Below are 11,059 nucleotides of genomic sequence, written 5' to 3'. Positions count from 1 at the left end.
GACCTACAGCCTATTAGGTGCACAAAGAGACTAGGCTTTAGATAAAGTTTTCAGGGTCAGAACCTCTACATATTTTTATAAATGGCTACCACATATGCAAGTGTTGGTTAAATGATATCTTTAGGAAGGCTAATGTAAGGATGTGAAAAATTCACTGTTTTAGGAACTGCCTAAACATTTTAATCTTAAAATCCATCCCATGAGAGTGCTCTCATATCACTGGACACAATGAAAACATTAATAGTTTATGTTATAGGAAATATGTTTATTATTGATAGTTGCAATTCAAAAATATTCTTTCTCAGGGCTGGGTCATACTGTGTCTCTTTAGAAATATTAAATACATCAAGATCAGAAGCAATTTTAACAATAATAGAAACTTCTGTACAGTATGCAAGATGGGCATTTTTCACAATGAAACAAGGTCTCTAGAACTTGCAGGTAAAACAAAGGAAGCATTTCCAATGACAAGATGTAGGAACCCATGGATAAAATCTAACAGAGCACATGCTGGACAACGGGATCAGGAAATTTAATAATTCACCCTCACTGTGAGTTCCCTCTGGGATGGCACAGGCAGGTCCTATAAAAAGGGCTTAGAGATATGGCCGCTTCTGTCTGGAGAGTAAGTCCTTTGGGCATGGGACTCATGTTACCTAAGTGCTCCAAAGCCAATTGTCTCTTCAACTTCTCATCTGCACATCATGACCAGAAGCTTCAAGGAGAAGACAAGAGTGTTTAACTCTGACTTCTGAGCAGATGCAACACCAGCTGTTCATCCTCCGCTAAGGACAGGCCTGTATCCAAAGGCTCTACGGTTTCCCACTTGACCTTCTTTCTATTACGACTTGTGGGTCCCACGTCTTCCACTTCACTGTTGTTCCTTTTCCTCATTCCCTGCTTCTTCTTGGTATCACTGGTGGGAACAAATCCAATGATTTACTTTATGAATAAATAATTTAATCCACTATTATGAAATCAAACAATTAAAATAGGACAATAACAGATAGTTGGTAAAGTGGTATTATTCCAGAGGGAAAGAAATTATAACATCAGGATTTCGGAGTTATAAGTACTGGGGAGAGAGGGCCTGTTTGCACTGGGCACTGTACAGAGCACTGCACACCCTTATCCAATCCTCACAACAATTCTAGGGAGTCACATATATAGTATCCATAATTTGAGGACACTGGCCCATAGCCTGGCTCCAGACTGGTTCCAATCTGTGCTTGCCCTGCCACATCAAACCATCTCTGCTTAAAGTTAGGTTATCCTTTGGGTAGCAGTCGGTAGGCTAACAGATAGCAGGATACTGCTTCTAATATTCATTGCATTAGTTACAATACATAGATCATGAATAAAACAGAACCTGAAATGTTAAATTATATGTTACTTCAAGATGTTAAATAAATTTTTCATTTAAAATCTATATCTAACACCCATATATGGTCTTAAGAAATCTGAGACACCATCATGTTCAAAGATGACCCAATTATTGGATAGAAGATTAAAACAAAATTTAAAAAGCCATGCTAAATGCAATGGCAGTAGCAAGCATTTATTAAGGATTACTAAGGATCTGGCACTGTTTTACATGCTTTACACTGATTACATCACTTACTTCATGAAATCCTTGGTGTGGAGAGCATTAGCCTCATTCTAACATGAGGTTAAGAGAGGTTAAATGACTAAATCCAGATTAGACACATGGGATTCAAACCCAGATCTGAATGACTCTAAATTGACCCAAACCCAGGCTACTGGAAGCAATCCGAGTTGACACCCTTCACGCCCTTCAGTCAACATTTGGATGACAGTAATGAAGAACAAGCTGTGGGAAGAGCTGTGGCACCAAATTAGCTGTTTGGCACCAACGCAGTGAGACTTTGGCCCATCAACTAACATTTCTAAACCTCAGTTTCCTTATCTGTAAAGATAAAGATTATATAATTTACTTAGCAGAACTGCTGTAAGAGTAACTTCTATAAATGCAAGAACACAGTAGCACTCATTATTTGTTAGTTTCCTTTCTGCTTGTACATTAGTTCCTTTCAAATAAATTCATACACTGATGTTATATAATAAACAGAAAAAGTCATCATAGAAATATATTATATTTCATGCATATGATGTGTTTTAAAAGAGAACGAACTGCTCACATTCCAATGGACTCTATTACTAGTTAAAATAAATCTGGGTGTCAAAGTGAATGTACCTAATCATTATCTCCATTTATGACCAGCTCGAAGTGAAACTGTAATTTCCCCATTTACCACCTTGAAATACCCAGTGCTCTGACTCAGCAGCCATTCTCTCCCACAGTTAGAGGAAATACAAACTAGACAACACTATGAGGTTATTTAAAGCCACAAATAACTGCATTTTAAAAGGTTGCCTGGAGAGATGGACATGGAAGAGTTCACTATGATGGGAATTCAGTCAGCAAAGAGTAATTCTTAGTGGAAAATGCCGTTTAAAAAAAGTTTTGAGTGCTAATCTGCTTGTGTGGCCAGTGCCGTGCCAATTCCACTGGGCTAGACTGTCATAATATGTGGTACAAGGTAATGATTTTGGCCCTGCCTCTACTTCAATCAAGTGCATCTCAGAACAACTCATCAGAAAAGGAGTAATTAGTGGGCTTTACTAATGCATCTTTGTTAACGTATTCTGCACATTATATTCCCTACAGGAAAGAGCTAGTTCAGATAATAAAAGGGACATGGGAAATTTATGTAACCCAAATATCTTCACCATTAGCAGCTTTGCTGCTGTGGGGACCATTTCAAATTCTAGAAAAATATTTAGTTCTACTTTCCATAGCAAATAAGGGGTAGTATGCATTAACAAGTTAATTATAAAACATTAACATATTTTATAAGTAATTCACTCAAAATGGAGATAGTCTAATAAATCTAGAAAACAATTAGTAAGCAGAGAGCAAAATATGGTCACAATCTGGTCTCTAAAGAAGAGGCCTCTTCCAAATGGTGTGGCATACAGAGTGATGTCAGCAACATGGCTGAATAAGCAACCCTTATTCATGTTCCCTCCAACAACAATCTGGAATTCATCAAGGACAAAAGTGCCTTTGTGAGAAATGTGGGATCCAGTACTCTATGCCAAAAAATCTGGGAGGATTCTTGCCTAACCATGTGTCAGGCAATAGACATACAAACCTCAGTCCTGGTGGTGAACCCGCAATGGCTAATGACCTGGCTTCATCAAAAAGCTTGCCCATGAACTGCTGGAGACGCCTCACACTTGGGTCCCAAATGGTCCATGGGGACGACCCCCCAGCACTCTGTGTGCCTTAGTCACACCCTGTGTCCTGCTCCCTGTGCATGTTCCCAACTACAGTGGTGAGAGCAAGCTTTAGCAGATGGCCTAGTGGGCTCAACCTGGATCTGCAGGTCAGGGAGAAGCCGCAAACTTTGTAAAAGCAAAAGGGAGGCTGTCAGCTTTCACCCTAGTGTATTGCAGGATCAAGAGAAGGCGTACAAGCTGAAGAGTTCTGCCACAAGAGGGATCATGTTTGGAACGGGAAAAAAATGGCAGAGTAGGAAGGCAAGGAAGAAACCTTCTTCCACAAATACACCAAGGAAGCAATAAGAGCAAATACAATGAAACCTGAAAATGACACAAAGACTGCAGAACAGACCACCTACACCTGGTGAAAAAAAGAAGACCACACAGAGAAGGGTAAAGTGTTAGAGCCATGATTGAGTGGGACCCAAGCCCTTCATCCACCCCAGCCCATAGGCAGGAGGAAGACGAATGAAGCCAGGATGGGACAGACACCCAGGAACTCTGCACACCTGGCCCTGCAGATCTGCTCTGGGAGTACGACTCCACACTGCACTGGGTTCTGGAGATTAGTGGGGCTGGACATCAGGGACAGCTGTAACACCCTGGGAGGCGGAGACTCCAGCCATTTGTGGAGAACAGGCATGCTCTCCTGGTCCCACTGAAACCCAAAGCACAGGTGGCAGTTTGAAAGACTTGCCAGCAGTGGGAGGAGTGCTAGAGGGGCGAGGGTCGGATGAGTTCTCTCCACAGGAGGAAGTGCAGGTGAACATACCTCCCCAGCCCTCCTTCAGCCCAGCAGGTCAGGCACTCTTGAGATCCCCAGACACTCCAACCCCCTGACTGGTGACTCAGCCCCAAGGCACTTCCCTCGGTTGCCAGCACACCAGCCACCTCGGCCCAGCAGTGCCAGACTTTGCTGCCTGACAGGCAGAGGGAGGCTCTCCCAACTATGTCGGCTATCGCAGCCCAACCCAGCAGGCACCTGCAGGAGCCAGCTCCTAGCCCTCCTTCCTTCCCCACAGGTGGACAAGCCTAGTGCTACACGCCTTGCCGCCACCAGGGGGAGCCCACACAACTTGCTGCTACAGCTGTGCACCATGTCCCACTCTGTCCCAGAGCCACACAACCACCCTACCCTTGCTTCAGGACATACCCGCCATTTCCACAGGTAAGACAGAGGATGGCCCTGCCAATAATGATCCCAGCTGAAGCCACTGCCGGCTGAGGCAAACTACCAGGCACAGAGGGCTGAGAACACTTGCAGACAGTAAGGCAGCCCTGCCCATTGCCTATCAACAGCAACTGGGGCTCCACAGCAACAGAGAAACAGGCACTGGGCAGTGAAGAGACTTGAGCTTATGGGCACCACAGAACTCCTTCTTCATAAAGCCATTACTCTTTAGACCAGGAAGCATAGCAAATCCATTTAATACAAAGGAAGAAACACAGAAAGTGACAAAATGAGGAGGCAAAGGAATTTTTCCCAAACAAAACTACAGGATAAGACACTAGAAAGAGGGCTAAATGAAACAGAGATCATCTATCTTCTTGATAAAGATTTCAAAATAAAAGCCATAAACATGCTCATGGATTTACAGAAAAATATTCAAGATCTCAGGGAGGATTTCAACAAAGAGAAAGAAAACCTGAAAAGGGAAGGAGGGGCGGAAGATGGCGGCGTGAGTAGAGCAGCGGAAATCTCCTCCCCAAACCACATATATCTATGAAAATATAACAAAGACAACCCTTCCTAGAAAAAAGACCAGAGGACACAGGACAATATCCAGACCACATCCGCACCTGAGAGAACCCAGCGCCTCGCGAAGGGGGTAAGATACAAGCCCCAGCCCGGCGGGAGCCGAGCGCCCATCCCCCCAACTCCCAGCGGGAGAAGAATAGGCAGAGCGGGAGGGAGACGGAGCCCAGGACTGCCGAACACCCAGCCCCAGGCATCCAGGCCAGAGTGCAGGGCGCTTGATACTAGGAAAACAGGGCAGCAAGAACAGTGAGCAGGCACTGGAGGCCGGGTGCCGGAGGACATAAGAAAAGCGTGCGACCATTTTTTTCTTTTTTTCTGTTTTGTTCTGGCGAGCGCTTTTTGGAAGTCTTAAAGGGATAGGGCTCACAATACTAGGAAAACAGGGCAGCAAGACCGGTGAGAAGATGCCTGAGGCTGGCGCCGGAGAATAAAGAAAAAACGAGCGGCACTTATTTTCTTTTTTTTAATTAAAAAAAAAATTTTTTTTTTAATTTAAATTTTATTTTTGTGGTCGTTGTTTTGTTTTGGCGGGTGCTTTTTGGAAGTCTTAAAGGGGGAGGGTGGGACACTTAATCCAGAGGTAGGGAATCCGGGGATCTCTGGGCACCCTAACCCCTGGGCTGCAGGGAGCAGGGAGGCACCTTATGGAGATAAATAGCCTCCAGGCCGCTCCCCCTCCAACGCAACTCCACCACGTTGGAGCAGGGGCCGGAACCAGGCCACACCCACAGCAACAGCGGAGATTAACTCCATAGCAGCCTGGCAGGAAGCAGAAACCCTGTCTGCACGCAGCTGCCCAGCACAAGCCACTAGAGGTCGCTGTTCTCCCAGGAGAGGAGGGCCACAAACTAACAAGAAGGGAAGCTCTTCCAGCCATCACTCGTCCCAGCTCTGCAAACTATTCCTATCACAATGAAAAGGCAAAGCTCCAGGCCGACAAAAATCACAGAGACAACAACACAGAAGGAGACAGACCTAACCAGTCTTCCTGACAAAGAATTCAAAATAAGAATCATAAACATGCTGACAGAGATGCAGAGAAATACGCAAGAGAAATGGGATGAAGTCCAGAGGGAGATCACAGATGCCAGAAAGGAGATCACAGAAATGAAACAAACTCTGGAAGGGTTTATTAGCAGAATGGATAGGATGCAAGAGGCCATTGATGGAATTGAAACCAGAGAACAGGAACGCATAGAAGCTGACATAGAGAGAGATAAAAGGATCTCCAGGAATGAAACAATGTTAAGAGAACTGTGTGACCAATCCAAAAGGAACAATATCCATATTATAGGGGTCCCAGAAGAAGAAGAGGGAGGAAAAGAGATGGAAAGTATCTTAGAAGAAATAATTGCTGAAAACTTCCCCAAACTGGGGGAGGAAATAATCGAACACACCACGGAAATACACAGAACCCCCAACAGAAAGGATCCAAGAAGGACAACACCAAGACACATACTAATTAAAATGGCAAAGATCAAGGACAAAGAAAGAGTTTTAAAGGCAGCTAGAGAGAAAAAGGTCACCTATAAAGGAAAACCCATCAGGCTAACATCAGACTTCTCGACAGAAACCCTACAGGCCAGAAGAGAATAGCATGATATATTTAATACAATGAAACAGAAGGGCCTTGAACCAAGGATACTGTATCCAGCACGACTATCATTCAAATATGACGGTGGGATTAAACAATTCCCAGACAAACAAAAGCTGAGGGAATTTGCTTCCCACAAACCACCTCTACAGAACATCTTACAGGGACTGCTCTAGATGGGAGCACTCCTAGAAAGAGCACAGCACAAAACACCCAACATATGAAGAATTGAGTAGGAGGAATAAGAAGGGAGAGAAGAAAAGAAAGAATCTCCAGACAGTGTATATAACAGCTCAATAAGCGAGCTAAGTTAGGCAGTAAGATACTAAAGAGGCTAACCTTGAACTTTGGTAACCACAAATTTAAAGCCTGCAATGGCAATAAGTACATATCTTTCAATAGTCACCATAAATGTTAATGGGTTGAATGCACCAATCAAAAGACATAGAGTAATAGAATGGATAAAAAAGCAAGATCCATCTATATGCTGCTTACAAGAAACTCACCTCAAACCCAAAGACATGTACAGACTAAAAGTCAAGGGATGGAAAAACATATTTCAAGCAAACAACAGCGAGAGGAAGGCAGGGGTTGCAGTACTAATATCAGACAAAATAGATTTCAAAACAAAGAAAGTAACAAGAGATAAAGAAGGACACTACATAATGATAAAGGGCTAAGTCCAACAAGAGGATATAACCATTCTAAATATATATGCACCCAATACAGGAGCACCAGCATATGTGAAACAAATACTAACAGAACTAAAGGGGGATATAGACTGCAATTCATTCATTCTAGGAGACTTCAACACACCACTCACCCCAAAGGATAGATCCACCGGGCAGAAAATAAGTAAGGACACGGAAGCACTGAACAACACAGTAGAGCAGATGGACCTAATAGACATCTATAGAACTCTACATCCAAAAGCAACAGGATATACATTCTTCTCAAGTGCACATGGAACATTCTCCAGAATAGACCACATACTAGGCCACAAAAAGAGCCTCAGAAAATTCCAAAAGATTGAAATAATACCAACCAACTTTTCAGACCACAAAGGCATAAAACTAGAAATAAACTGTACAAAGAAAGCAGAGGCTCACAAACACATGGAGGCTTAACAACACGCTCCTAAATAATCAATGGATCAATGGCCAAATCAAAATGGAGATCCAGAAATATATGGAAACAAATGACAACAACAACACTAAGCCCCAACTTCTGTGGGACACAGCAAAAGCAGTCTTAAGAGGAAACTATATAGCAATCCAAGCATATTTAAAAAAGGAAGAGCAATCCCAAATGAATGGTCTAATTCACAATTATCGAAATTGGAAAAAGAAGAACAGATGAGGCCTAAGGTCAGCAGAAGGAGGGACATAATAAAGATCAGAGAAGAAATAAATAAAATTGAGAAGAATAAAACAATAGCAAAAATCAATGAAACCAAGAGCTGGTTCTTCGAGAAAATAAACAAAATAGATAAGCCTCTAGCCAGACTTATTAAGAAGAAAAGAGAGTCAACACAAATCAACAGTATCAGAAACGAGAAAGGAAAAATCACGATGGACCCCACAGAAATACCAAGAATTATTAGAGAATACTATGAAAACCTATATGCTAACAAGCTGGGAAACCTAGGAGAAATGGACAACTTCCTAGAAAAATACAACCTTCCAAGATTGACCCAGAAGGAAACAGAAAATCTAAACAGACCAATTACCAGCAACGAAATTGAAGTGGTAATCAAAAAACTACCAAAGAACAAAAACCCCGGGCCAGATGGATTCACCTCGGAATTTTATCAGACATACAGGGAAGACATAATACCCATTCTCCTTAGAGTTTTACAAAAAATAGAGGAGGAGGGGATACCCCCAAACTCATTCTATGAAGCTAACATCACCCTAATACCAAAACCAGGCAAAGACCCCACCAAAAAAGAAAACTACAGACCAATATCCCTGATGAACGTAGACGCAAAAATACTCAACAAAATATTAGCAAACCGGTTCAAAAATACATCAAAAGATTCATACACCATGACCAAGTGGGATTCATCCCAGGGATGCAAGGATGGTACAACATTCGAAAGTCCATCAACATCATCCACCACATCAACAAAAAGAAAGACAAAAACCACATGATCATCTCCATAGATGCTGAAAAAGCATTTGACAAAGTTCAACATCCATTCATGATAAAAACTCTCAGCAAAATGGGAATAGAGGGCAAGTACCTCAACATAATAAAGGCCATCTATGATAAACCCACAGCCAACATTATATTGAACAGCGAGAAGCTGAAAGCATTTCCTCTGAGATCGGGAACTAGACAGGGATGCCCACTCTCCCCACTGTTATTTAACATAGTACTGGACGTCCTAGCCACGGCAATCAGACAAAACAAAGAAATACAAGGAATCCAGATTGGTAAAGAAGAAGTTAACTATCACTATTTGCAGATGACATGATACTGTACATAAAATACCCTAAAGACTCCACCCCAAAACTACTAGAACTGACATCGGAATACAGCAAAGTTGCAGGATACAAAATCAACACACAGAAATCTGTGGCTTTCCTATACATTAACAATGAACCAATAGAAAGAGAAATCAGGAAAACAACTCCATTCACAATTGCATCAAAAAAAATAAAATACCTAGGAATAAAGCTAACCAAGGAAGTGAAAGGCTTATACTCTGAAAACTACAAGTCACTCTTAAGAGAAATTAAAGGGGACACTAACAGATGGAAACTCATCCCATGCTCGTGGCTAGGAAGAATCAATATCGTCAAAATGGCCATCCTGCCCAAAGCAATATACAGATTTGATGCAATCCCTATGAAACTACCAGCAACATTCTTCAATGAACTGGAACAAATAATTCAAAAATTCATATGGAAACACCAAAGACCCCGAATAGCCAAAGCAATCCTGAGAAAGAAGAATAAAGTAGGGGGGATCTCACTCCCCAACTTCAAGCTCTACTATAAAGCCATAGTAATCAAGACAATTTGGTACTGGCACAAGAGCAGAGCCACAGACCAATGGAACAGACTAGACAACCCAGACATTAACCCTGACATATATGGTCAATTAATATTTGATAAAGGAGCCATGGACATACAATGGCGAAATGACAGTCTCTTCAACAGATGGTGCTGGCAAAACTGGACAGCTACATGTAGGAGAATGAAACTGGACCATTGTGTAACCCCATATACAAAAGTGAACTCAAAATGGATCAAAGACCTGAATGTAAGTCATGAAACCATTAAACTCTTGGAAGAAAACATAGGCAAAAACCTCTTAGACATAAACATGAGTGAGAAAAGTGGGGATCAACAGAGGTGAGTCTTAGAACCTCACCCCCCTGTTCTAAGAGAAATCTTCTGCATACGTGGATGTTTTATTGCCCTTGTCTAGCTTGGATTAACACGTAATCTATAGGCACACACTTGATCATCTACATTTGCTCTCTTACAACACTAAACTGTTTTCTACCTTTATCTTGTATCTACCTACCACTTCAGCATTTTATTAAAAATAATAATAATAAAGAGAGAAATGTGGTATCCACATATAAATCAAGTATGAAAATCAAATGAGTATTCATATTTGAACTGACTGTTTATAGTTCATAACGCATGAGCAAAACCGAAGGTTTCTGTGATGGCTGCCCTTGTACTGTTCACCATGTAAGAACTTATTCACTATGTAAGAATTTGTTCTCCATGTAAGAACTTGTTTGTTATGCCTCAGAAGATTGGAGACTGACGAAAATTAGGCTTGGGGTGGATTAATGATTGTGCATTGAGCATTGACTCCCCTATACAGAATTTTATTGTTTTTATCAACCATTTGATCAATAAATATGAGAGATGCCCTCACAAAAAAAAAAGTATACACTTTCAATGGTAAAATAATAAGTAACCGGGATGTAATGAATATAGTCAAGATATTGTAACAGCTTGGTATGGTGATAGCTGGTACCTAGAATTGTCACGTATATAACTGTTGAATCACTATGTTGTACACCTGAAACTAATGTAATGTAATACCGTGTGTCAACTACCCTTCAATAAAAAAATAATTATCTCCAAAAAAAAAAAAAAAGAAAACCTGAAAAGGAAACTCAGAGCCAAAGAATACAGTATTTGAAATGAAACATACAATGGAGGGATTTATAAGTAGACTAGATCATGTAGAGGAGAAGAAAATGAAATGGAAATTGGAGAAAGGAAAACAAGCTGAGGAACAAGAGAAAAAAGTATCTCAAGGAATGAAAGAATTGTAAGAGAACTATGTGACCAATCTAAAGTAAACAAAATTAGCATAATTAGGAGTACCAGAAGGAGAAGAGAAAAACAAAGGGATAGAAAGCCTCA

At 41.4% G+C, this 11,059-nt stretch overlaps 1 protein-coding gene across 4 annotated transcripts in view; it reads right to left on the bottom strand.

Annotated features, from left to right (window-relative positions):
- Positions 1-244: 244 nt before the first annotated feature.
- The window catches only part of DDX10 (DEAD-box helicase 10), a 365,179-nt gene continuing 354,364 nt past the window's right edge, over positions 245-11,059 (bottom strand). For all 4 annotated transcript variants that reach the window (XM_057490690.1, XM_057490691.1, XM_057490692.1 and 1 more), the window contains one exon: positions 245-916. In XM_057490690.1, coding sequence (XP_057346673.1) covers positions 739-916 — 178 coding nt within the window. In that variant the 3' untranslated portion in view covers positions 245-738. The remainder of the gene's footprint in view (positions 917-11,059) is intronic.

The sequence above is a fragment of the Manis pentadactyla genome, chromosome 13 (genome assembly GCF_030020395.1).
Source record: "Manis pentadactyla isolate mManPen7 chromosome 13, mManPen7.hap1, whole genome shotgun sequence".
Lineage (NCBI taxonomy): Eukaryota > Metazoa > Chordata > Mammalia > Pholidota > Manidae > Manis > Manis pentadactyla.
Note: the sequence above shows the minus strand (reverse complement) of the source record. Positions and strands in the feature narration are given on the sequence as shown.